Source organism: Arvicanthis niloticus, chromosome 1 (genome assembly GCF_011762505.2).
Source record: "Arvicanthis niloticus isolate mArvNil1 chromosome 1, mArvNil1.pat.X, whole genome shotgun sequence".
NCBI lineage: Eukaryota > Metazoa > Chordata > Mammalia > Rodentia > Muridae > Arvicanthis > Arvicanthis niloticus.
The window spans coordinates 86,422,148-86,449,480 of record NC_047658.1 but is presented as its reverse complement, the minus strand read 5'-3'; the positions used below and the strand labels follow the sequence as shown (position 1 = coordinate 86,449,480).

General features: G+C 50.2%; 2 protein-coding genes across 11 annotated transcripts in view; one reads left to right on the top strand and one right to left on the bottom strand.

Annotated features, from left to right (window-relative positions):
* The first annotated feature begins 1,943 nt into the window (after nucleotides 1–1,943).
* Nucleotides 1,944–25,393, top strand: Gprc5b (G protein-coupled receptor class C group 5 member B). 7 transcript variants are annotated; one of them, XM_034494093.2, is made up of 5 exons: nucleotides 1,944–2,109; nucleotides 9,968–10,021; nucleotides 12,895–13,925; nucleotides 20,747–20,904; nucleotides 22,198–25,393. In XM_034494093.2, exons 2-5 carry the CDS (start codon nucleotides 10,014–10,016, stop codon nucleotides 22,240–22,242), a joined length of 1,242 nt encoding a protein of 413 aa, XP_034349984.1. In that variant the 5' UTR covers nucleotides 1,944–2,109; nucleotides 9,968–10,013; the 3' UTR covers nucleotides 22,243–25,393. The 7 variants fall into 7 exon arrangements, with proteins under 7 accessions (XP_034349984.1, XP_076797799.1, XP_034349994.1 ...); XM_076941682.1 differs by having other exon boundaries at nucleotides 1,971–2,109; nucleotides 24,170–25,393; XM_076941684.1 differs by lacking the exon at nucleotides 9,968–10,021 and having other exon boundaries at nucleotides 24,170–25,393.
* Nucleotides 25,313–27,333, bottom strand: part of Iqck (IQ motif containing K) — a 127,613-nt gene continuing 125,592 nt past the window's right edge. For 2 of the 4 annotated variants that reach the window (XM_076941714.1, XM_076941725.1), the window contains one exon: nucleotides 25,860–25,999. Coding sequence is in view for 2 of the 4 variants with exons in the window: in XM_034494109.2 (XP_034350000.1) it covers nucleotides 25,944–25,999 (56 nt within the window). In the remaining 2 variants the exon portion in view is untranslated. Of the gene's footprint in view, nucleotides 26,000–27,333 lie in introns of all 4 variants that reach the window. The other 2 variants (XM_034494109.2, XM_076941718.1) reach the window with 2 other exon arrangements.

Below are 27,333 nucleotides of genomic sequence, written 5' to 3'. Positions count from 1 at the left end.
GCCTCTGTATAACTAAGGATGACTTTAAATTTCAGACCCTCCTGCCTCCGTCTCCTGGGAGCTGAGATTAGAGCTGTATACCACCACACATGGTTTATGAAGAGTCAGGGATGAAACCCATGGCTTCCTGCATGCTAGGCAAGGCCTCTGCCATCAAGATATAGCTCCCAACCAACCCCCAAGGCATGCTTTTGAGCATAAGATGCACTATGCATTCATAGCCACTAGCACCAACGCTCAGTTGCACAATGGTAGTTCACGGGAAAGTGTACAAGGGCTGGATAGAGCAGATTGGATGGCACTGAGTTCCAGTCTGGTGGGAGACACCAACAGACAAAGTCTCACAGATGAGTGTCACTGGGAAGTCCCCAGCCCCTATCATTTTTGAGATGACAAGTTGAACCAGGGAAACTACTTGGTTTGGGAGTTCCTTATTTGTTTGGTCATCCTACAGTGAGCTGAGCATGTGAGCACAAGTTAGTGACTCGATAGAGAGATGTCACCTTTGGGAGATCCCGGTGCCCCGACCCAACCACCCAGAGCTGTTCTCTCCAAGCCTGCAGACCCAGCAGTCTCTCTAGGGATTTGAAGCTCCTCTGGGATGCTGTCTGACCCTGTAAATGACAGTAGTTGGACCACTGGGACATGGAGCCAGAGAGTCTCTCACCCAACACTGAAGGGGACTTTCCACAGCCAGACGCCTGTGAGAAGAACTTTACACTGTGTTCCAGGTGTGCACCAGTGGTCACATATTAAAACAGCCTGGGTTATACAGTTTCTAAAGACCTAGGAAGGCAATCCTTTAAAAGCTGTCGGCGTCAGTTCCACAAAGCACCACCAGGGGACAGTGCCCACCCACGTTCCAGTTCCTGAGTATGACCAGTACTGGCTTGGGAAGACCTTGTCCTGCAAAACATTTAATAAAGCCTACAGTGTACCAAGCCCTGTTTCTGGCGCGGGGACACCTTCGCAAACATGAGGAAGGGCTGTGTCCTAGGCGAACGTCCCTTGCATGTATCCTTAAAAAGAAAAAAATATTCGCAGAGAGGCATAGCCAAGCTCTATGTGGCCTGACCCGGGGAAAACCGACTTGAAGAAAGAGATAAAAGGACTTTCAGAGACAGAGAAATGGTGAGGGACAACCTGAGATTTGACAGCTTGCTATAGGGGATACCGAAGAGCAGTCTCCCTAAGTCTAGCCTAGATAATACTGACCTCAGACAACCAGGTGAGGGATATCCTAGACCCTTCCAGCACATATGTCCAATGCCTTCCCTGTGGTCACCAGCAGTGAGCGTCAGTGTAGCCAGCGCACAGGCAGAATCTGGTCTCTCTGGGTATGTGTGCCCAAGAGAGTGGCGGATATGTGCCCATGTGAATGATGTGTGAGAGGTGATGGCTATCGTGCACTCGGACCAACGTGAGGAGGTCACCGCGGTGTCGTTCTCGTTTGGGATGACCAAAGATACCGGTGCTGGGTTTCAGTTCGCTTAAAGAGAAAAGGGCGGGCTGGAGCTGGGTGGAAGAGGGCAGGGAATATGCTCAGCAGGGACCTGCTTAAGTGCATCACAGCGAGGCTTTGATGGCTTTGGAATGCATGCAGTGGGACCTTGTCTGAGTTCAGGATCTGCTGCCGGTGTGTGCGGGGAGTGCCCCTCTAGGACCTCCGTGGAAATATTGCGTCGTACGTGGCTGAGGATGTTTCTACAAACAGATCAATCTGAGCAACTGCGTGTCTGGACTCTTAATTAGGGAGATGTCCTCGAATTTGGGACACCGGAGGTTTGGATGAGAAAGGCGTCTTAGCGCTCTGAACAAGCCAGGCGCCTGGGGTGGCCGGTTAGCTGCTGGTCCTGGGTTAAGCAGAGCCGCAGACCCGGCCGGGGCGGGGCTTGATGGGGCGGGGCCTATCGGAGGGGCGGGCCCGCGGCTGCTGCAGCGCGGGCCGGGCCAGGGGGCGCCTCGCGCGGCCGCAGCTCGGAAGGGCGATGCAGTGAGGCGGGATCGGCTGGCGGGCGTGCGCGGAGCGGGGGCCGCGGGCGCGCTGCAGAGATGTGACTTGGGCCCAGGGCCAACAGGAGCGTCGGCGCTGCGGGGACGCGAGGGTCGGTGAGTACCAGCCAGCGCAGGCACGAGGAGGGCGCCGCAGGGACCCCAGAAACTTTTCCCGCCGTGGATTTGGGAAGATCCAGAGAGGATCCCGGCTAGTGCTTTTTCTGTTCTCCCTCCTTGGGGTACATCTGCAGGAGAAGCCGTGGGGTTCGAGTGAGGGGTGCCACAGTGCGGCGGGAGAGGAGACGCAGAGGACCGACGAAGGGCAGGGGTTTGGGATCTTTATCTGGTGGGGGATCCCCGAACCTGGGAGAAGCCAAGGCTCTGGGTATAGTCTAGGGTGACGACAGGCTACAAGCAGCTGGGAATAAAGGGGAATCCGGCCCTGGGCTAGTGACCCCTGTGAGGGGCGTCTTAGGCAGGTTCCAGGGGCCTGGCGCTTGGTGGGGTGCGAGGGCAGCCAGGGTTCTGGTCCTGAAACTACGCAGACATGGCCTGGGGCAAGGGCCGGCCTTTGGAGACCTGAAACCTCACCTGCCGCAGGGTCTAGGGGATCCAGCTTGCAGCCCGCAGTGGCCACGCACTCTTGGAAAAAGGCGGGAGAGGGTGGGCACCACAGGGAGGAAATCTGAAGCTGGGGGACAAATAGTGAACTGGAAATCCATGGGCAGCTGCTTATAATGAAGGGGAAGAATTACTATCCTAGGCGAGGGCACTTGGGCCTCTGAGGGAAGCAGCAAGGCTAGGGATAAGGACTACCCAGTGCACCGTCCCCTCTTTCTGGGGGACTGGGGCTTTTAGTCCGAAAGGACCCCACACATTTCATGGACCCTGTGGGAGAGATGAGCACAGACAAGGATCCCGCACCCCTCCTTGGCCGGTGGTAGCTGATTAAACAGCTTTGGATCGGCCCACCGACCTTGCCCCAGAGGGCGCCCCCAGAACAGAGGGCTCATCCCCCTGTTCTTGCTCGGTCAGACCCAGAGCTAGCCAGTTCCCCCCTTCTTCTTCTGTTCGCCAAGGGGGCGGCTCTTTGGAAGAGGGACAAAGGCCCCGGGAGTGTGGCGGGCACCATCATCCCCGCCTGGGGCCCCAGCACACGCGCCGCATCGGCCGCCCGACTGCGCCGGGGTGGGGGCACCTGAGCAGCGTCCAGAAAGCTCCGGGGGTCCCCACAAAGACAAGAGAATGTAGGAGAGGCCAAGCACACCCCCCAGACACAGCACTTGAGAACGTTATTTCCTAAGTTTCTTCGGTGGGCACTCGGAGCTTTGGGAATAACCACACTTGGAGTTAAACTGCATGCAAATAGTATGTAAATAGAATGCAAATTGGCATCTGTTGGTTGGAAACCGTCCTCCGGGCTAGTTTTCTATCTGGGCTGTGAACATTGTTTCCCTGATCCCTTCGCTTCTAAGTCTGAAAAGGGTCAGCTGAGTCCGAAGAGGGGAAGATGAGATGGGAAGGAGTTAAAGTTTGGGGCCCAGGCAGCCAAGAAGAGGACTTTCTTTATAAAGATAGATTCTAATTTTTACTGGGTTGTTTGTTGTTTGTTTGTTTTCAACACATGTGGAGGACATATAACCGAGTGCTAAGGAAATACCTTGTATAGAATGAATAGGTCCAGATTTGGGCGGGGGGGGTGGGTGGGGGAGAACACGGAAGTGTGCAGAGAAGTAGATGAAGAAACTAATGGAGCAAATAAATACCATCTCTCGTACTACACCTGCTGGGACAGAGCTGGCTGGAAAATAAAGTGACCAGGACTTATGGGGAATGGCATTTTGGAGTGGACCCTGCGAGAAGGGGGCCTCCACTGAGAGGGCGATTTGAGAGGGAGGGGGGCGTCCAAGCTGGAGAAGGTTGGAGATGGGATAAGCTTGGAGGAAGGGACACAAAGGTCATTGTATCCAGAGTGTGTGGGCCGATTTGGGGATAGGAGAGAGGGGACAGGAGGCACTGGACAGATCCTGATCTTTGAGGCCATGGAAAGATATGTAGAATTCATTTCATTAGGGGCCACTGAACCCTTGGAGAGTTCTGGAGGCCGCCAGGTTGTGATTGTAAAAGCTTCATTGACCTCCACAAGGAGACAGACAGACAGCAGCTCCCTTCTCTCTGCTTGCAGGGATGCTGTGGTGCAGGAAGTCTGATCCAGCCTTGGGCACTGCTTTAAACCCCAGAGAGCCATGTGAGCTAATTGAAGGAGCGGCTTGGGTTTTTTAAAGATCTATCTCCTGCTTCTAGACAGTTCTTATCCACCCGAGGGAGCCCCCCACCGGGGGTCCAAGACCTCTGTTTCAACATTGAGCTTGCCGGGATTCCCAGTTAGTCACGCTCTTGCCTCAGAACTGCACCAAGAGAAGAATCCTAGACTGAGGTTCAGGCAGCCTAGGCTGCAATTTGCATTTAAATGATTGCTTTTATTTACAGGCCCGCAGCTGCTTTGCATAGTCATGGCTCGTACAGCTGATCTTCTTGCTGTACTAAGTTGCTAACCTAAAAGGGTCTGTAAAGTTGAGAGCCCCAAAGAGGCCAGTGTCTAGTCAGCACAAGGCAATGAAGATGATGACACTTTGTAACTTGGAAAAGATATCAGAGGGAGGCAGAGACATTTTGAGTCTGGGAAAGAATTTAATGTCAGGAAACCTTGTAATGGTTGAAACTAGCCAAGCAGGAAACACACCCGGGTTCCAGGGGAGTGAGACTGGACAGAGTGTAATGCTGGGGTTCAAGAGAGACTGGCTTCCAGCCCCAACTTGGACTTCTGCCAGACATGGGGCCAGGACTGGGGTGCAGTGGAAAGGCCCTGAGGTCAGAAGCTGAGAAAAGTGTATTCCTAGCCTGGTCTGTAGATTCTCTGAAGCCTCTGGCCAGGCAGCTTCCCTCATTGCCTTCACGGTCCCAACGGGACAATGGGACTCTTGAGTGCCTCCTTAGCCAGCTAGCACCCCTGCTTCCTCTGTGCAAAGGGTTTCCCACACAGGCTTCATGCTAGCGGCACAGCCATCTCCACCTTACAGAGGAAGGGCTGAGGTTCGGAGAGCTTAAGGAACACCCGTGTCACACAGTTCTATTGGACTGCACTCCTGTCGAGAGCCTGACTGACATCTGAAGAGAGTGTAAACTCTGGCAGGTGTTCAGGTGGGTCCTGAACCATGAAGTGTACTGGGGCTGGGAAAACTCTGCCTCCTAGTCCCCACCTGCTCATTTTGTCTTTTTTTTTTCCCCCACCTATACTCTGGTTCAGATTCTGCCTGCCTGGCATAGCAGAAAGAATGGTCTCTTTGGAACCCTGCTAGTAGCCAAGGGTTGAGCCCGGTCAGAAGGGTTTCAGAGCAATTTGGGACATTTTGTTTTTCCATCCTTATGGTAGGACCAGAGGGAGGGGATCCTACCTCCCAGGAGAAGGCCGGCGGGGTGTGTGGTCTCCAGCAGCTTTGGCTCTGACTGCCTGCTAGCCATGGCTGGTTTCAGAGTCACTGGCCTGGGTTCAACCTTAACAGTGAGGCTCATACTAGAGGCTCCTGTTCCCATCGGAAGGCTTGTCTCCTTCCCGGTGCCTCAAGGACCTGTTGTCTGTGGCATATGATGGGAGAGGCTGGAAACCAGTGATAGATAAACAGATGGGGGAGCCCCTCATGATTCCATCTCCATGGCAACAGCCCCTCCTAGGAAATTCATGTCAGGAGAACTTACCCCTGCAGACAGTGGAACCTTTACCAATCTTTTACATTTCTTTACATTAACTAGTGCCCTACCCCGTGTGTGTGTGTGTGTGTGTGTGTGTGTGTGTGTGTGTGTGTGTGTGTGCATATTTGCTTATGGCTATAAGTACAAATGGGATGTATGCACATATAGAGGGCCAGAAGTTGACACTGGATGCTATAGATTTTTTTGTCACTTTATATATTGAGGCAGGGTCACTTACTAAACCCTGAACATGCTAATTCAGGTAGTCTAGCTAGGCAGCTTGCCCCAGGTAACCCATCTCCACCTCCTAGCACTGGGATGACAGGCTAACCAACACTGAAGTCCAACTTTTAGGTGAGTGCCAGGGATCTGAACTCTGTTCTTCACACTTACCTGGCAAATACTTTATCCACTTGACCACTCCACAGCCCCCACCTCCTGTTTCAGCCTGGGCTCAAACTTGAGATCCTCCTGCCTTAGCTTCTCAAACGCTAGGATTACAGGTGAATGCCCCATCTCACTTCCGATAGTCACCTCCATCCTCACCACAATCCTGTGACGTGGGTGCTGTTCATACTCTCACTTTGTCACTGGAGAAACTGGAGCTAGAAAGGTTAGGTCAGCAGCTCAGAGTTGGAGCATGCTAGCAAGTGCTATGGGCTGGGATTAGGACCCAGCACCTGCCGGACAGTGTGCATGCTGGACCACTCCCCAGCTCCAGGGTAGGATCTAAAACTGGGGGATCCGACTCTGAAATGCTTGGAGAGACTCAGGCTAGGAAAAGCAGTGTTTGCCCAGTCCACACAAATAAGGTCCTACTGTGTCCTCCACGGACTCCGTGGAGCCAGCATTCCGAGTGGTGGAGGAAACTGTTTCTCCACCTGCTGGGGGCTTCTGGCTCCTCTGTAGATAGTCTGTGGCGCAGGAGGGGGGGGAGGGGGGGTGTAGGTTGGGGGAATGTGTGTATGAGAGAGAGGAGTTTGATGTGTGTATGATGTGTGTGGAAGGTGGGTGTGTTTCGAAGTATATTTAAGAACATCCGAGTGAGTCACACGGTTCTGAGTGCCTGGCTGGCAGCAGAGGTAATTAGCATGTGAGTCTTCGCTTGTGCATTCATTCCCGTTTATTCTTTACTCTGTTTGAGGAGCCGCTGCCCTCACCCCATGGTTTGTTGCCATGTATTCATCCATCCCAGGCAGCCCTGCCTGGAGGCTGCCTTGGAACCTCTAATCTGGTATTGTTCCACATAGTGCTCTTGGAGGTGGGAGGCACCAGGTGGCTGGTTGAAAGGAGGGGGTTACCTGACGAGGGGCATTTTGGGTAGAAGGGGTAAGGGCTGCTTGGGGCTCCTGCTCTACATATCCTCATTCAGACAGACAGAAGGACAGACGGACAGATGTCTGTGCCTGAGTGTGGCCTGTGGGCTTGGGGGAGTCGTACCCTGAGGTGAGCCCCTCAGAGCCTTCTTTCCTCGTTTACAGAAGGAAATGATGCACACCGGCATGCACCTTTAGAGGCCACAAGAGAGTGGAAGCCTGTAAGATGAGTTTCATTCTTTCAGCAGCTGAGGGCCAGAGCCAAACGGATGAGGGCCTGGGCTGCTGGTGGGTAGAGAGGAACACACCAAAAGGTGAAGACGGGAAAACTGAACTGGATGTAAAATGCAAGCAAGGGGACCAGAGTTCGAGATCCCTGTGGCCATCCACATCTCTAACCCCAGCGCTGGGGGTCAGAGACACACAGAGGCTTACTGGCAGTCTAGAGGAATGGACTCTGAGATCCAGGTTCAATGAGAGGCCCCATCTCAAAAACTGTGGCCAGTCATAAAGGAAGTCATCCAAAGTCAACCTCTGGCCAGAGGTGTCTGCTTGTTGAGGACAACAGTACACACACACACACACACACACACACACACACACACACACCACAATCATGAGCCATACTACAGACTCAGGGATCGAAAGTACTGGCGTAATATGTAGTGGGGGCAGGGAGGCCTCTTGCAGAGCAATCATCCAGCAAAAGTCACCAGTGACTCTTCTACAAGTTCTGGTCTAGAAAAAGCCCAGCAACAATAAGACACTTGTTTGCCTCAGGCTCTGCTTTCCTGGCGGCATGTGACCTTGGTCAGACAGCTCCTCTTCCCGGTCTGCGCTGCACTATCTCTGCGAAATGAGACAGCCTCAGAACTTGCCTCTAGGATTGTTCTGTAGATTCTCTCTGTTTCTTTGGCTTTTGAGTTAAGGTTTCTCAATGCTGGTAGCTCAGGCTGGACTAGAAGTTACCATGTAGCCCGGGCTTGCTATGATCCTCTCTCTCTAACCTCCTAAATACCAGGATGACAGGTCTGTACCACCATATCTTGTTTCCTTAGGCAGATTCTTAGATGTTACTATGTGTGTCTGGAGCCTGGGAATCAGTTACTATAGTTGTCAATGTGTCAGAAATAGGACCCCCTAGAAACCCTAGGTGAGTGAGTGGCCTTGGCTTCAGTGTAACCCTCCCCACCCCATACATAGTTCTGCGGAGCTGGGTGGTCACACCCCACAATCATCCTTACAGACCAATAGTGACCAACTTAAGACAACTGAGCCCTCTCCTGTGGTGTCTGACCATGCCTGGTTTTATCTATCTGCCTAGATATGGGGAAGAAAGAGGCCATTACTCTAGGTTTTTGAGAACTTGTTGGCAAGTGACAGAAACCCAGCTCAAACTGGTTTCATTCAAACAATGTAGTTCATTTGGATACTGGTGAGTCCAGCTGCTTTTTAATAGATTAGAACTCAGATCCATCCCCGGACTGTTGCCTCCCAGTCAATCTTACTCTCAAACAGGTCAAATCCTCCTGCTAACTCACAGGTCTGTTTCAGGCTATGTGCCTATTTGTGAACCAATCACTTCAGCCAAAGAGTAGGACAATGTCCAGACCGGCCAAGCCTGACCCGGATGCCTCATTAGCTACAGTTCTACTTACTTTTCTTGTTACTGTTAAGAATAGATCCTGACAGAAGAACTTAAGAGAAAATGTTTATCTCAGGTCATAGTTGGAAGGTATAATTGATCGGGACAGAGGGGTCCAGGCTGTAGGGTCTTGAGGCAGCTGGTCTCGTTGAATCCACAATCAGGAGGCAGGGAGAGATGAGCAGTAGTGCTCAGCCCACAGTCTCCTTACGCAGTCTAGGACCCCAGCCCAGTGAACAGCGCGGTCTACTTTTAGTGTGGGTATATCCAGCTCAGTTAACCTAATCCAAATAATCAATTCATGGTCATATCCAGGACTTGTCTCCTAGGTGAGTCTAGAGCTTAGCAAGCTGAGATTACCCATCACAGCGACATTTCTTGACACATGAAATAACTGATCAAAACAAAAAGAACAAAATGAAAGAGACGTTTTGGTTCATGGTTTTTGAGATGTCGTCGTGGCGGTTTGGCATGGTGGTGGCAGTGTATGGCATCAGCTCTTCACATGGCCACAGCCCAGGACTCTGCTGCTGCATTTAAAAGCCAGGCCATTAACTATCAGAAGTGACCTACTTCCACCCATCAAGCCCCACCTTCTAAAGCCCCCTTAGTCTTTACAACGGCTCTACCAGCTAAGGATTTCCCACTTAACTCATACCAGACCCCCAGCTGGGAGCGAGGGCGGCAAATAACTCTCCAAAGGGAAATTGGAAGCTAGTTTCAGAAATCAGAGAATCAGGTGCTGCATCAAAACCCATAGATGCCATGGAAGGAGAAAGAGGCTTTCTTTACCTGTGGCCATGGAAACGGGAAGTATGTGAGGGTCCATTTCCTGTATCAGAAAGGAAATTAAAACTCAGCCTGCGAGGACGCTGCACAGTTTCGGAAGTGTGTGTTGTCTTGGTGCCGCTCATTTCAGGTTGGGGTGGACAGATGAAGCAGGCAGTGAGAGAGAGGAGCTGAGGAAACTAAGTTGCAGTTTACAGCCGAGCCACTGGAGGAGGAGCTTCAGTGGGAAACGTGGCTAGACACAGCTAAAAGAAAGCCAAATTCTTGCAAGGAAGGATGGCAAGGTCCAGGCCCAACCAAGATTGGGTGGGTTTCCTGGTATCTCTCACTAGTTCCTATTGATGCCTAAGACCAGCCTTTCTCAGCCTTGGTCCCATGGACTTACTGGGGTATGTCACTCTGTTGGGTGGTGACTGCTAGTCTCATTGTAGGCTAGTCTTTATTCAACAGATGCTCATTGTCCCCTCTCCAGTTGTGACATCCAGAATTGCCTCTGGCTGAGATCCACCAGTCAAAGGATGCACAGGTGAGAGATCCAGGTTCTAGAAGCATCTTCCCAAACATCATTTCCTCACCACCAGGAAGTTGGAATTGGGTACAAACTAGACTGGAGTGTGTGGCTGAGAACTCTCTTAATGTAGCTTACCACTGATGACTCTTCAAAGGGAGACTCACCAGGAGCCCCTCCGCCTTGCTGTGGACCAATGGCAGCTTGTTCTGTCTCATCAAGTTCTTAAATTTTGTTTCCTAGCATGTTTCCCAGCCCTGACAAGTGGTTCTGTTCAGAATGATGTCTCTCCAAAGGGCACCACTGCAGCCATGTTCCTTGGGTGTGTGCATGTGCAACACACACACAGAACTTACGGGTGTTGGTTCTTTTCTTTCTACTGTGTGAGTCTCAGGGATCTAACTCAGGTAGTCAGGCTTGGCAGCAAGTACCTTTACCCAGTAGCCAACCTCCAGTACAGTTTGGAAACATCGAGAGAAGTATTTTACTGTGATGGGGTTTAAGTGATCAATGCACAGGACACAGTGACTTAAACAAATGACTGTACAGGGTGTCCCTGATGGAGACTCTATGGCACTGTTATGACTAGACTATGAGCCAACAGTCAATATCCAAGGTGCATCCCCACCCCTTGAGGGTCTTGTTTAAGGAGCTCCTCTTCCCAGGTACCTTCTGTTTGTAGCATGCCCTTTCTCTGTGAGCATAGCGGACCACCCCACACCGCCAGCCATCTTCTACACATCAATAATTTATACAGTCGATGGCCTGGAGGTCGAGTCAGGATCTGAGATGCACAAGGGATCTCTGTAAAGGAGAGGAGGAAGGAGGGGTGGTCGATACTGCATTTGAAGCCCTAGGGAGGCCTGGTGCTGTGCTTTGGGGAGGGTGGCTGGTTACTGAACTACACATAGGTGGAGTTAAGACCCCAAACTAGCTTAATATGACTAATAATGAGCATGGGGCACAGCTGTGCAGTCTGTGGCTTCTTGAAGGGTCTGGTCCCTTTCAAAAGCAAGGAACTGGTGTCGGTGGGCTAAAGGGCTGTCTGGATGCAAGAGTCTCTTGTTCGGTGGGGAATTCCTAAGTGCCTGCCGCACACCAGGTGCTGTGTACTAATACTGGTCTTTGCCAGCAATCCTTTGTGGGTGGATTTGTGCCCCTCACCCAGGAGAAATTTGATGGTGTACAGAAGCAGGGTCGTAGATATGCCTCCCACTATGCATAGGACACCCCAACCCCTCAAAAAAAAAGATAGTTTCAGCTGCCAGATGTGACAAGATTGGAAAGCTGGGTGGGCTGATGAGTAAAAGATATTGTCTCTGCCTGGGACAGCAGACAAGGACAAGAAGGGAGGAGAGGAGAAAGGGAAGGAGAAAAAAAACAAAGTAGACCAAAAATGGCAGACTTGATTAGAGCTCCGCCCACAAGACCCCGCCCACCGACCAGTGGGAGCTGCTGAGCTGACCTTGGCAGACTCTGAGCTGTTGGCTCTGGTGTGGGACTCGGGGGATGGGCATCTTTGCAGGGCCAGCCAGGCCTGGTGACACTAGCCTCCAGGTCCTGCTGCTAAAGAGGCCGAGGCAGGAAGGTCACCAGTGCAAGGCCTGTCTGGGCTAAGGTGAGTTCAAGGCCAGCTGGAGTAAAGTAGTATAACTCTATCTCAAAATTAAAATAATTAATAATAATAATAATTTAAAGGGGTCAGGGATGTAGCATGCATAAAATCCTAGGTTCAACTATAAAAGTAGAAAAAATGATAAGAACAGGGGTGTGTTCTAGCAGGGGACGAGGAGACTGGGTCAGCACTGTCACTGAGCCTCTAGAGCACATGAGAGTATCTATGGCAACTTAAACTCCCAGGCCTCCCAGGGAAAGGACAAAAGGTGGGTTGGAGAGAATGGAGCCTCAGAGATCTTTGGGAAAGGAAGATGAGATGCCTGTGGGAGGCAGAGATGAAAATTCTTTCTGGATGTACAGGTAGATCCACAGGAAATGCTCCAGGATTCCCTTGGATACCAACAGCCTTGGTGCCAGGCTCCAACCGATGCTCCAGGCCCTTCTTCTGCCAAAGGCAGTACATTCACACATAACCTATACCAACGCCCCGTGGACTTCAGATCACTTACAACACCCAATACAGTGTCAGTCCTTATTGTGCAATGTCTAGGTAACAACCACAAACATGTCTGCCTATGTTCAGAACAGACAGTCTTTTCCTCAAGTAGTCTTCATCCAATCTTGGTTGAATCCATGGGTGTAGCAGACTTAGTTGGGACCACTGAGTATACCATGTGTTAATGCTGGGAGGTTTCTCTCTCTGCTGAGAGGGATGACTCCTGAGTGCCGCTGTGTGACCTGGGGCCAGTGTCACACCCTGAAAGACCCTGCTTTGTCACCTGAAAATGAAAGTCACAATAGGACCTGCTGCCTCATAGGGCATTATGAGGACTGATGAGCCCAGTTTTTTTTTGCCTAGAGAGAGTGGTCAGTAAATATTTCCCTTAGCCTTTGAAGATTAAAGGAGGAGAGAATGAGGGATTGCCCCAGCTGAGTACCTGTCTCGTGGTTGTCTCTTTAAAATTTCCTTCATTCCCTTACTTTGGAAGATGCCAGATTTACAGACTACAAAGCAGTAGAGAGAGAAGGTGAGTCTCCCTCCCATAGGTTCCCCCAGCCACTGCTGATGGTGGTTCATAGTTACTAATCTGGGCCAGGGTTCAAGTGGGTAGTGGAGTGCCTGGGAAAGGGTCCGCAGGGCCTGCAGAAAGTGGATATTGTTATCTCAAGTGCCAGAGGAGCCATTCAGGCTGGCAGGTTTGAAAAGAGGCAAGTCCTCAGGAGAGTGGGGTCTTACGGATTGAGTTTTCTCCCTGACTGTCCTCATTTTCTAGAACGTTCCTGGTGTCAGAGAGAAAGATGAGAACCCATCAAGTGCTTCCTCTGCCCCTGCTCCTGGTAATTGCCTCTGTAGCTTCAGAGAACGCCAGCACGTCCAGGGGCTGTGGGCTGGACCTTCTTCCTCAGTACGTGTCCCTGTGCGACCTGGACGCCATCTGGGGCATCGTGGTAGAAGCAGTGGCAGGGGCGGGGGCCCTGATCACACTGCTTCTGATGCTCATTCTCCTGGTGAGGCTGCCCTTCATCAAGGACAAGGAAAGAAAACGGCCTGTGTGCCTCCATTTCCTCTTCCTGTTGGGGACCCTGGGCCTCTTTGGCCTGACCTTTGCCTTCATCATTCGGATGGACGAGACAATCTGCTCCATCCGACGCTTCCTCTGGGGTGTCCTCTTTGCACTCTGCTTTTCCTGCCTGCTGAGCCAGGCGTGGCGGGTACGGAGGCTGGTGCGCCAGGGCACAAGCCCGGCCAGCTGGCAGCTGGTGAGCCTGGCACTGTGCCTGATGCTGGTGCAGGTCATCATTGCCACTGAGTGGCTGGTGCTGACTGTGCTGCGTGACACAAAGCCAGCCTGCGCCTACGAACCCATGGATTTTGTGATGGCGCTCATCTACGACATGGTGCTGCTGGTCATCACCCTGGCGCAGTCCCTCTTCACGCTGTGTGGCAAGTTCAAGCGGTGGAAGGTGAACGGAGCCTTCATCCTCATCACTACCTTCCTCTCTGTGGTCATCTGGGTGATCTGGATGATCATGTACCTCTTCGGCAACTCATTAATTACACATGGAGATGCCTGGAGCGATCCCACCTTGGCCATTACACTGGCAGCCAGCGGATGGGTCTTTGTCATCTTCCATGCCATCCCGGAGATCCACTACACACTTGTCCCACCCCTGCAGGAAAACCCACCCAACTACTTCGACACGTCACAGCCCAGGATGCGGGAGACAGCATTTGAGGAGGAAATGCACCTGCCTCGGGCCTACATGGAGAACAAGGCCTTCTCAATGGATGAACATAACGCAGGTAAAGCAACCACTGTCTGGCCTGGGGCAGCCCCTGAAAAGCCTCCCCAGCAGGGCCAGATGCTCCAAGGTCCAGCAACAGACTCCACAATCCTGAATGGCCCCCTTGCTAACACTGGCTCAGAGATAATTTTATGGATCCTTTTCCTCATGCTAATGGCCAACTGATGAGTTGTAGAAATCCAAAGGGTGGGATGGGGAGATGGCTCATTGGCAAAATGCTGTCAGAGGTAAAATGCAAGCAAGAGGATTGAATTCACTTTCTAGGATCCAGAGAAAAGCCAAGCGTGGTGCCGCGTGCTTATAATCCCAGTGTTGAGGAGTGGAGGCAGACCCAAGGGCTTGCTGGCCAGCCAGTCTAACCTAATCTGTGAGCCCCGGACCTAAAGCTCTCAAAAAACAAGGGATTGTTTCTAAGAAACAATATCTGAAGTAGACCTCTTGCCTAGACACACACACAGACACACACAGACACACAGACACACACACACACACACACACACACACAGAGTATGAATTGGGTCTAACAATGCTAAGCCTGCCTATGTGGCTCTGCAGTTTTCTGGATCTCGCTTGAAGGCCAGGCCTCTTGCCTCCCTCATACTGTGCCTGGGAATACACTTCTGCTTGCCACACTTTACCACTCCCTGCTGACCCCGCAACATTAGGTCCCTAGCTCCCTGTAGGCATTTGAGTTTGCAGCCTACCCTATGTGTAGATGTATGCAGGCCACCATGACAAACGATGCTCCTGCCCTCTACCTCAGTCATCAGCATTGTTCAAATTGAGTCCCAAAGTCCAGGTTTAAACCCTGCCTCTCCCACTTCATGCTGTGTGGCTTTGGAGTAGATTACATGATCTCTCTAAGCCTCATTTTTTTCTCACTTGTAAACTAAAAATAAAAGGAGTGCATACTATGTAAAGATACGTTACAGAAAGTAACATAATGGGGACCAGACCCTGCTGGCACTGAGCATGGAGCTTGTGGGTCTTGACTGGGGTCTCCTCTTAAAAGTGGAATGTGAGACACTCAGAGGTAGGGGTTTACTTGAGTGGTGGTCCCTGCAAGGAGAGCACAGAGGCAGGTTGTCAAAAATAGTTGGATTTATAAGCTGGTCTCTGCTACAGCCAGACCCAGTCCTGCGGAGACCCTCTGCGGATGTATGCAGAATCGACCCAAACGGCTCACCATGACAGAAGTGCTCCTGTCCACTCTGAGCCTCCTCTTCCATCACCAGCCTCTCTATGACTTGGTTAAATGTTCACAAATTCCTCTGGGATCAGAGGAGAAAGCCAATTTGGTAGCAGTTGGGGTGACATCTGAGTGGCCAAGACTACCTGTTTCTGCTCAAGGGTGAGGTCACAGTAGGTGGAGGGGATGTGGTCACCAGCACCTCTAAGGCCCTGCTGTTGATGCTGGACAGGTGCCTCTTAGGACACTGCTTAAAGGGAGCTGGCTGGGTCCCACACCTGAGCTGAAATGACCTTTCTCAATTTCCCATAGATGCCTCGGGGCCCCATCAGGAATACTGAACCTCAGTCCTGGATGGGCACTGACCACCTGGCACGGTCACAGGTTGAGCACTAACTCAGTGCCAGCGCTATTCTGCCCTCAGCCTGTACTAGTTTATCAGTCCCAACGTTACCCTGTGAAGTTAGCCCATTATTCTCCCTTCATGACCGATCAGTGTAATAAGCTAAGGCTCAAAAGAATGGCTTTTCCTGAGGACATACAGCTGGAACATGGCCAGGGGCAGACAGAAAGTTAGCGTCATTTCTCTTTAGCAACATCCACCCATCCCATTGCCAGGCGCAACTGTGAGCTGTGTGTAGGAGCTGGTCCTTTTACACAGTTTTGCAGGGTTGAGCGTGGAAGCCCAGGGTAGAGCCTGCTCCTCCCCCGTAGGCAGGGAAGCATGCTGAGCCCTCACTTTCTATAGAGCCACCCGTATCCCTGTCATACCTAGATGTAGTCAGCTTCCTCAGTACCCTGACCCCTGGCCAGGAGGGTTGCCAGAAGCCCGCCTCTGGACAGAGGGGAAAGTCCCAGCGTGGCAGCAATCCAAATTGCTCTCTTCTTACATAAAGTTCCAGGCCAGATGCCTGTGTCTGAGGAGATGTTGGTAAGGACTCAATGCCAACCCTGCTGGGGACGAGAGAAGGCACAGTCAAGTTAGAGGTCACCATCGGGAGCCTAAAGGCTTCCTCAAGAGCTGTGGTGACAGAGGAGGGGCTTGGCTGGTCCTGGGGTCCTAGTAGAGCCACTTCTCCTTGCCAGCTCCTCCAGGGGCCTCAGAGAGGCCCTGGACTCCCCGTGAACCGTGGAAGTAGAGGAAACAAAAGTGGTTGTGTACTGGCGTACATGTGTGTCTCCTGGGGGATTGGTCTAGCACTATTGTCTGATTCTAATAGTACCTGTGACACACACACACACACACACACACACACACACACACACACACACGAATGAAATGATTTGCTGTCCTTGTGGTAAAACGGCAAGGTCAGAAACACCCAAGCAGCGGTGTTTTAAAAGTAATGGTAAGCGGGTGTGTGAGAGTGCATGCCTATAGTCCCAGGAGAGAGAAGAGGCATGAGGAGTGTGGGTTCAAAGCTATCCTGGGACACACAGCAAGACACACAACTCCCGAAAGCAGCTACAAATAACAACAGCAAGACACTCAGAGCATTTATTGGCTACTCTCTCCTAAGTCATACAATAGCTTGTGAGATCTGTTAGAAAACAGATGTGAAGAGACCAGGTGCTATCCTGTCTCCAAAACAAAAAAGGAAACAGAGCTAAGGCAGAGTGGTCCTGCTTCACCTGTCTCCCCATTAGAGTTACCTGGACTACCACTTAAGAAAAACACCAGCATCTTCCCTGCCCCTGCCCAGGGCCACTGATTAAGTCTGAGTCTAGGGTCTGTATAATTTATAAACGCTCCAAGCGATCCTAAGGTGTCTCTGGGTGAAACCTTGGGTCCAGGTGCTGGCCCACCATGTGCTTATTAAATCAGTGACGGAGACCTCTCCTGGGTCAGGGGATGAAGAGCTGTGGTACCCCGGGGATGCTGTGGGATTTTCCATCAGGCACCAGCATTTATTTTTCTGGTCCTCCTCTGCCTGTTCAGCTTGCCTCAGGGTTACCATGACAAACTGTGCCACAGTGAGCACTCTTATCCATTCATCTTTCTGCTTTGTGGTCCATTAGCTCCTTGCAAAAGATGTCCTAGATATGAGTTAAATAATCTGCATTTTAAATCTTGACATGTCACGCTGGGTAGCACCCCAGAAAGTTAGGCTGAGTGGTTACATTGCAAGTCCCTACCTAAATCTTCAGCAACCTTGGGTATTGTCAGATTTTTTTTTTAAGACAAGATGTTCTTGTTTGCTTGCTTGTAGTGCTGAGGATGGAACCTGGAACCAAGTGCATGCTGGGTCACTGAGTTATATCCCTAGAAACCCTTACCATCAACACTTTTTCCTCTCCTTTTTTTTGGCATCTTTTAGTCTATCAAAAATATATACGCACAAAAATCACTTGAGACCAGGCAGCCCTCAGACAAAGCTCACACAGAGAACATTCTGGCTGGGCTGGGCTGGCCTTTATTCTAGAAACCCTTGCTTCACTGGCCAAGGACCATCTGGGCACGCTCCTTTGCCACAGTAGGAGCAGCTGTTGGCACCTTTCATGCTCCTTTAGCCAGTTTGTATTTTAGGAAACTGGCCCCAGGAGGGACCTTATCTTTAGAGTGGCTAGTGCCCACGAGCTACTGTGATCATGTCCTTCCTGCACTGGAAACTTCCGGCCAGCTTCTGGAGTTCTCTTCCCTTGCCAGAGGGCCCCTAAGGTGTCATGAGATGGAGGGTGTGATCTCCAGGCTGAACTGTGGCTCGATGAAGCTGCAGTGGCCTCACCCCTAATATTTCTTGCAGTCATTGAGAACCCCCGCATATATACGCTTAGCCAGACTGTACTCCTTAGTATCAAAAGAGCATGAGGTAAGTGTTAAGAGATTCAAATGCACGCAGAGATGTCACACTTCAGATCACATCTTACAAAGTGCTAACAAGGCATACGAAGCATGCACCTTTCGAAGGAACATGTGTTCCCTCTTTTGTTATGGATCCTGGGCTCTAAGATCTCATTAAGGCCAAGGCTTCTTAGCCACTTTTGTTTAATGCTAGAGACCCTAAGTGAAGCCTGGGGAAGGCATGGCTAACTTGGCCTCACTTGCAGAGGACCTACCCCAGAGAAAGTTGGCATTTGACCAATGAGTACCCACTCAGGAATAATACTCCCTGCCCTTCACCTCTGCTGGGGATTGGGTAGAGTCAGCTCTGATATTAGTCAAAGGCCTCTGAAATTGGTTAATAACTATTTTTTTTTTAAAAAAAATGAATTTGAATGCTAAATTATTCAAACTAGTAAGTGAAAATTCCAAACTCCCTAGGTAGCAGTCTTCAGGAAGGGACAGATTCAAGAGACTCAAGGGATGAGTAGATTTGACTTCTCATCTCTTGGTGGAGGCGTTATGGTCCCCACTTGCACAGAATACCAGATATCCAGAAATTTTTCTGGAAAAAATTCTATCCAGAAGGCTTGAGAAAATCCCATTCTGATTGGCTCTGAATGTCATCCCCGAACCCGTGTGTTCTCTAAAATGGAATGCTCTGATTGGTCAGCCTGTCATAAGCTGACCCCTGGGCCCATGCTGAGGGGGCTGGAATGCCAAAGCTATGCTCAGAGATCCACAAATAGGCTGCAACAGAAAGGGACCTGAGGACTGGACCATGGGTAGCAAGAGATCTTCGGTTTCTGGGAAGAGGGTATACCTGTCCCTGCCTCCTCTGCTGCTTCCCAGGCAGGGACATGCCCTCACCCAGCATAAGCAACTGCTCCAGTCTTGGAGATAACCAAAGAATGAAAGGTTTCCTGTGTCCATCTTGCCGTTTCTTTGGTCCAGTCTATGATGAGCCTATCCCTAATGTCATTTAACACAATTTGCTTCCACAGAGCCAACTGTAATGGTTAACAGCGGAGCGTCTGGAACTGGTGTGGTTAGGAGCAGCCTATTTCTGCCAGGCTTCCAGTGTGGACTCTGCTAGCTGTGTGACCTTGACCACAGAACTTAACCTTTACCTCTTGAAAGCATCTGGGATGCCGTGAAAGCTAACCTTCTATATGTCAATCTACTCAGGACCTAGCTCTAAGGTCATACTGATCCTAGTAGGTTGTACAGCTCCCAAGCTGTCTCCCTGTATTCCCTCAGGGAAGACTTTCAGGTACAGCCTTTCTTTAGCCAAACAACATTAGTATGTCCTCCAGCGAAACTGCAGATGCCATCTTACAGTTAAGATCTCCATTCGCTTGGTGGGATGCTGAGGTGGAGCCTAAGGCCTCAGGGATGCTAGGCAAGTACTCTGCCACGGAGCCGAAGACCATATTTTAATTTGACTGCATCATTTTTGGTGGGTTTTGACAAAAGCAGTGTGCCCTGTATCCACCTTGAAGTATCACACAGGACCGTTTCATTATCCTGAAATACCCCTCCTGCCCCATGCAGCACCCGACCACCACTAACAGCCTTCACTTTCCAGATTCTAGCTTGGCATGATGTGAGAAGCCCGCACCCGCTGGCTCCTGTCACTCAGAAACACATACTTGAATTTTCCATGTCTTTTCAAGTTGTTTTTTTCTTTATTTAAAAAGAAACTTAATTTCTTAAAAGTACAGAAACCTGGGGCTGGGGAGATGGCTCGGTAAAGTGCTTGCTGTACAAGCAGGAAGAGTTGAGTTTTATCCCCAGAACCAGTGTGTGGTGCTCACTTGTAATTCTGGAGCTGGGGAGGTGGAGATCGGTGGATCCCTGGGACTCCCTGGTCAGCCAGCCTAGGCAGGGAGACACTGTCTACAACCAAGGTAGGGGCTGGAAAGTTAAGAGTGTTGGTGCTCTTCTGAGGATCCGAGTTCAGTTCCCAGTATCCACATCAGGCAGCCTCGGCAGCTCCCTTTGGCTTCTGCATCTGCATGTGCGCGCACACACAGAGACACAGCACGACACAGAGTACACTAGATAGCTCAATGTGGACCCCAACATTTGGCATGTGGCAACAGGAGAACCAGGAGTCTAAGGCCAGTCTGGGCTACTGTAGATCCTGTCTTTTAAAAGGACAGTAACTCAGGAACACCTGTGCCTACCTTCAGAGGTATCAGAGGTAGTGTTCACCCAATTTGCCATCAGAGCTTCGGATCTTTTATTACTTATTATTTGGGAATAACCCAAACAAGAGAGTAATTTTCCAGTGTTGACAGTCACTGTCCTGTACATGTACTTAGCAGTCTCCAGCTCTGCAGCATCCAGAAATAGTGATGGCTTTTGACTGATATGGTGAATACAGACTCGTACATATGTGCTGTTTTACAGTGAGGTAAAGGACTCTCATCGAAAGAGACCTGACAGCCCAGAGGTGACTGTCACCCAGCCTGGCTGTAGCTGTTTGGGGAGAGCAGGACTTCAGAAAGTTCTCAACCCTCCTGAAGCTGGAACAGTCTCCTAGAGGACAGAGAACAAAGCTCCTTTGTGACTTTTGTTTTGAATCAGGCTTGTGACAAAGGGGAGGAGTCACTGTGGTGGGTGGATAGAGGTACCCAGAGGGGCGGGGCTGGTTGCTTCAGAAAAACAAAATTCTCTCCTTCCCTTGTTTCTCCCTCTCTCTTCCTCCCTCCTTCCCCTTTATCCTTCTGTTCCCCTCCCCCTCCCTCTATTTCTCTCCCCCACACTCTCTCTGGTGTTGTCATCCTGGGAACTCCTTCCTCAGCTCTTCGATCAGCAGTTGGCTTTTCCAATGGAAGTTTGGAGCAAAGATCCAGCAGCCTGGGACAGAAGCCCAGCAGCCTGGGAAGCCGGCCCAGTGCACCGTTCAGAAGCAATGTGTATCAGCCGACCGAGATGGCCGTTGTGCTCAATGGAGGGACTGTAAGTATCAAAATCTGACGTCTGGAAGCCTGAGCGCGTCCAACATGGGGCAGCTTCAGCTGGGTACTCCTGGAGGCTGCTTCTCTGGGCTGCTCACCGCAGCCCCATGCATGCATGCCTTCCATTTTGGTCTGTCCCCCTCTTCACATAAGGAAAACCCACCCATACTCAGAAAGCCATCTACAGTTGCCTACCTACTTGGGGCATCACCTGATGAATTTTCTTCCTTGAGCACAGTGCCCCAACTCTCTTAGGGAGGTAACTCTAAGAAAAGCTTTCTGTGAGGATGCTCTCAGCCTTGCTGACATCCACCCTAGCTCAAGCCCCCTGGTTCCTACTCCATCCAGGCCCCCCAAGCCGGGTACCAGGTACCCCCAACCCAATTCCCTAAGAGACATCCTAAGATATTGAAGTTGAGTCCCTCAAACACCAGAGCAGCTGTCGCCAAACAGACCTGCAGCAGAAAGTGTCACCTTTTGCTTTTTGCCTCTGATGGAATGACTTTGTTTCATTCCAGCAAAATCTAAAGAGGCTCCCATTCCTACATCTCCTTCCAGACACAGCTCTGTGCTTCTGATACAATGCATGAGCCAGTTCACATGTGCACATTTGATTTCCATTCTTTATTTTGTGCCAATTCCATACATAACTCAACCTGAGGTTTTTTGTTATTTGGGGGGGGGATGTTTTTTGGGGGGGTGTTTTTTTGTTTGTTTGTTTTTTGGTAAATAAGACCATCAGGGATGGTCTTTGATCCCTGGAGGAAAGGAAGGGAATTTTGGTTTTTCTGCTCTGTGAAGGCTCTGCTAGGCATTGATTCACTTTGCTTTGAACAAGCTATAAGGCAAATAGAAACACAGATTTGTGTTCTTAAATCTTCCTACCACTTCCTGGACTGTTTCTTTGTCCTGGGGCCAAGAAAGGCCTGACTATACCTGTGACCACTGGTCCCCAGAGGGGCCAGCCCATGTGCCGTAATAAACACAGCCTGTCCTTCATTTGTAAGTCCTCTTGGTTCCTTCAAGGCCAGTGCAGGGAAGAAAACAGAGGACTGACCACGTGATGCTTAGCTAGGGGCTCAGGGTGAAGCTCAGTGTTAGGACACGCGCCTAGTTTGCCCAAGGAGTACTGAGATTCTGAGTGACGTGGATGTCCCTTCAGGTGGGTGACATGAACCTCCAGTACATTTCTGGGAGGACATAGCCCCCCACAGTCAGCAGTGAGAGAGATTGATGCATCAGTTCCTAACATTGACTTTGCAGAGTTCTCAGTCCTGTCCTTATGTTATTCCAGATCCCAACTGCTCCGCCATCTCACACGGGAAGACACCATTGGTGAAAGACCTTAAGTTCCAGAGAATAAGAATATTTCTTACCGATTTTATTCCCTGGCTGTGTCTTTCTTGAGGGTGAAATCAATAACCATGACAGAGACAGGCCACCTGGAAGCCAGGAAATCTGAGAATTCCCACCAAGGGGATTTCATGTAAATGTGACATATGGATGAACTGGAAAGCTAACAGTGACCGCCCTCCCCTCCCCTGCCACACACGCAAACACGGAATCATCCTGCAAACTAAATCAGAGCTAACTGCCAATAGTCTTAGACTCACTCAGAAGCGTGGCTGGGAAACTGAGTCATCCAGCAGGGGCAGGACAGAAAAGAAGTCACAGCTGGTGTGCCAGGCTATGTTGGCTTATTATATGAGGGGCTGGAGCCAACCTGTCACCCCCACCCTCCTCACCAAATGCTGGTCTCCAGGGAGATCTTTTGGAGATAACTGTGCCCTTGAGGTTGACTCATGGATCATTCTCCCCGGCTTTTGCTTGCCTGGTGGCCCATGCAGTTCAGGAGACTTTAGGAGGTTGTGGCTATGGTTCTAAAGGCCCAACCAGGTGGTCAGGGAGCTGTGTAGCTAGTAGGAGCGGAGGAACCATAGAATGTGCCAAAGAAGAGAAGGTACTCTGGACCTTGAAGTGACCATCACATGTAGACAGAGGTGACCAACCGTTGTTCCTTCTATGGACCTCTTGCTCTACCAAGCACTCCACCTACCCCAACCTCCTCTACAGAGTGATAAAAGTATCCCTCCTCCTTCCTCTTGCAGGTGCTCCTCCATGCCTTTTCCCCCACCCTGCCCCACCCCATCCCCCAAGTTCATTCCCATGTTCATTTCATAAGCTCAAATAGGGCCACCGGCTCGAAGCTTCAGGGGAGGCAGGCTGAAAGGCAGGCACCATAGCAGCCTTTTTGTAATGATGTCCTATGGCGGGTCTCCCCGGGGTGATCTCTAGGATGGAGAGATGGCATCCTGTTGCCCAGCTGCCAGTGACTGCTGGGGTATTTTCCCTTCATGTGGGTAGAAGTCCAGGCTATACTGAGCTCCATGAAGGTGACTGGCTGCTTTTGGAGGGTATGGAGAACGCTCTGATTCTGGTTTCCCGATGTTTCTATGGAAGTGGCCCCCCTCACAGCTGTCATTTGTCGTGGCTTCCATCTGTCCTGAGCAAGTCATTCCTTTGTCACTAGGCATCTCCAGCATCCCTGCCATTAAAAGCCCTGTGTTCTCTGCACTGTTTGGCCAGCGTAATTGCTAGCAACCTTTCCATGCTGAGTTTGAACCTGACCATATGGACTGTATAAACAAGGGTTGTGGCCTCTGCATACACTCTAATCGCTACATTGCTTTTTCTATAAAAACTACCCATAAGCCTTTAACCTTTAATGAAAGCAAATTTTTAAAAGGTTAGTGTTTGGGGGTGGTGGTGGGGACTGACCTATTCTTAAGCCAGTACATCTGAGCTGAGTGTTTTAATAAATCTGATTTTTCTCAAGGCCCCAGTCTCTGCTGTGTCCCCTCCCTGCCCTAGCCTATCCTTGTAGAGCCTTAGGGAGGTGAGGCCAATCTGGCCAGAGCTTGGCTCTCCTGCAAGTTTTCCTTACAGCTAGTGCATCACCATGCATGGAAACCAGAAAGCATGGCACCCAAAGGCCACCCCTCCCCAACCTCCTGAGATGCCTCACCCCCATCCAGAGCATGTGCTTGCTTCCAGAGAATTTGAATCAGTCCTTTGTGCTTAAGGACCATCAAGTGATGGGCTAAGAACTTAGAGGCCTGAGGAGGTGTGGGAAGGAAAGAACGGTAGGGCTGCGTGGGGCTGGGGCTGGGGCTGTTGCATGCATTACCCTGCCTTCTACAAAGAAATCTCCGAGCACCTATAGCCAGTCCGGTGACAAACGTCAGCGCTCCGCATTCTTGTGCCAGGAAGTGGCTGTCCACCCCCGCTCTCTGGAGTCCTTTGGAGCTTTCTGATGTCACCAGTAACTCGGTCTGCAAATCCCCCCTTGCAGAAGGGAGAAGCTGACATGATTGATGGTTTTCTCTCTAAGCTCTTTGTTGTCCACGTATAAGGTGAGCACCGCACCGTGCAAGTGGCTGTGCAGAAAACAGCATTTCTGCACTGTAAAAACAGAACCACCACGCTGAGCCACAGGAACCCTCCTCGCTTAGTGAGGTCTTTCAGTTTTGCTTTTTTTTCTTTCCAATCCTGATAGGTTATTGCACTTCTGGGCTTTGTTTTATCTTGGCTTTAAGATTCAGGGTGGGCTGAATGTTTTTACATGGAGGGCGGAAGTGGAAGCAAAAGAATTAGGGCCACATCTACTACTATTCTGAGTTCAAGTTCACCTGAAGAGGACCACGAGGCAACTCCACCCAGAGGCTGTGGCAGCCAGCTTCTGACACAGCAAGGCTGAATGAAGTACAGAAAACCCCATGGCACCTGTTTAAAAGTTGACAGACCCAAGACTTGGTTGGGGAAAATGGTCTAGAAAGTCATCTATGAATAACCCCAAACTGCAAGCACAACTTGGCATGCCCAGGTAGTAATACCATATTAAGACTGTAACAACCACTCTGTCCCCTCCTGAGTGAAGACTCCACAGAGGTCTGGAGTTAGTTCCCTAGGTAGTGGGGACAATGGCAGAGGGGAAGGGCTCCAATGTGTGGGCTGTTTCCAAAGTTAAGATCTGGTTGTTGTCTGCCCTACCCCCACACAGATGAGGTCAAGGCCAGTGAACAAATGCCGACAGGGGAGAGGGGAGGGGTTGTCTTTTGAATCTGCCAAATGGCAAAGAAGAAGGGGGCACTGGCATTTACACATCCAAGGATGTAGTGACCATGTGAACTGATGAGAGCCTTTGGCAGGTGCTTTATTCATAAAGAGCTATGGCTCGTTTTTGATAGATAATATATATTTATTAAATGTATTAATGTGTATTTTATAATGTACCCTCACTCTTCCCCTTATCCTGGCTGACTTGCATACTTATAAACAAAAAATTGTTTGAGAAATTTCAAGACAATCAGTATGTACCGGGCTGTATATAAAATATCACAGACTTTAAAGGTTGTTAAGCATGGGCAGATAGGTTTTATTTTCAAAATGCTGTTCTTAACAAGAAAATAAAGGCTTTACTATTTACCTAAGATGCGTGGTAGCTTGTCAGTCAGATCCTACTGAGGAGGCTTTCAGCCATGTCTGGGGCCTTTTGACTGGGAGAACCCTGGTGAGCCGCAGCCACAGAACCAATGGGACACTAAGTTAATAGGATGCGCCATTATACTCTGGGGCTTTAACAATGGAAATCCTTGCTCACAACTGTCTCTTATCAAGCTGGAAACAGCTCAGTGCTAGAGCCTTGCCCCATTTGTTATCCCAGCACCCCCAAACCAAGGCAAAACTAACACAGAAATCTGAGGTAAAGTTAAAATATAGATCTTGGCAAAAGCGGGAAAACTGGTGTCAGAGGACATGGTCACGAGGCATGTCAACAGTGACGGCTCAGAGGGTGCTTTTGACACAGTGGAGAAGATTTGGGGTAAGGCAGGAAGCTAAACTGCTTCAGCTTATCTGCAACAAATCCTACCTTGTGTGCAAAGGGTTCTGTATCCACCACACTAAGGCTTGTTAAAGACACCATACTAGGGAAAGTACAGATTGGATGCATCTCCTCACACACGGAGTGACTGACATCAGCTAAGGATATGGTACCGAGGCAGCAGGCACTTCCTCATCCTCCATTTTACATCTCACTGCAGAGAGATGAGAAAGAGAGAGGGTCACTTCACATACGAGACAGACCTGCCAGTTGGGAACTGGTGACTGGACAGGGTCATTTACAACAAACCCCACGAAGCCCCTGCCATGGTTCTGGCCCCTCAGACACTAGGAGGAACACAGGATTGCACCTGAAGGCCAGGACACACAGACACAGACACACACACACACACACACACACACCACACACACACACAACACACACACACACACACACAGAGTTCATGGCAGTCTGGAATTAAGTTCAAAAAAAAAAGTTCATAGTGTCCATTGTAGGGTACAGTGCTGAAGGAAATTTTACTAAAAATGATGGCAGATTCACCCTGATCCATTACCTGGCACCATTTTGTTGAAAGGGAGTTAGCTGGACCCAGAGCATAGCACTCTGTATAAGAGAGATTAATCCCAAGAAGTCAGATGCTGTCCCCAAATAAATAAGGAAAGCCAGCCCTGAATGGAGAAATTCTTTTAGAAAGAATTCTCTTCTTTAAAATGTATTATTATTTATTATTAATAATGTTTTGTGGTGCTGGGAATGTGCCCGGGGCTTGCTTCATGAATGCGCAAGTCGACACTGTTGTCACTGAACCACATCCCCTCTGTAAAGACCTTCTGTGTGCCTTAGGATGCACATGCCCTGGAAGTCAGAGGACAACCTCAGGTGTCCTTAGATATCACTGCCTTGAATTTTGAGACAGGTTGGCTGGAGAGCCCCATGGATCCTCTGGGACTACAAGAACAATCCCTCCGTGACCTTCAGTATTACATGGACACCAAACCCTGATCCCCATGCCAGCACTGTACGCAGTTTACAACTGACCCATCCCCATACCCCCAACCTTCAGTTGTTAACTTTGCCTCTGGTAACTTGCCTCCTGTTTAATGCCTACAAGGTTATTGTTGAGGGCTCACTACTCTGGCTATTTAGGAAATGCATCATGTTTTTATCAGGTACTGGGTTTGGGCTGTTACTGTGTAGCACAGAAGTTTCAGCCATGACTCCCAGTCTATGTAGAGCATACACCCACCAGGCATGAACATAAGGCAAGGGAGGACTGTGTGGTCACTGCAGTGGGTTATTTCTTGATGGGCGTGGCCTGAATGCTTTCCTAGAGCTCAGTCATTCTGAGATCAGCCCAGATTCTTAGCTCCTGCACAGGGATTTGCTGAGACAGGTTCTAGGGTGGGTCCCCTTAGATCCTCCTCTCCTTCTAGTCTTGGCTACATGGAATTCTCCCCAGATGGCAAGGTTCCCAGAATCTTTTCCTTCTCCATCTCAGTCCCTGTACTGATCTTGGTTTTTGAATTA

Bases quoted from the DNA above. Each gene is read 5' to 3' on its own strand.
- Gprc5b (XM_076941682.1), top strand. The intron at 13,926-20,746 runs GTAAAGCAACCA...CTCCTTCCTCAG, and splicing joins AATGGATGAACATAACGCAG to CTCTTCGATCAGCAGTTGGC. The intron at 20,905-24,169 runs GTAAGTATCAAA...TTCTTGTGCCAG, and splicing joins TTGTGCTCAATGGAGGGACT to GAAGTGGCTGTCCACCCCCG.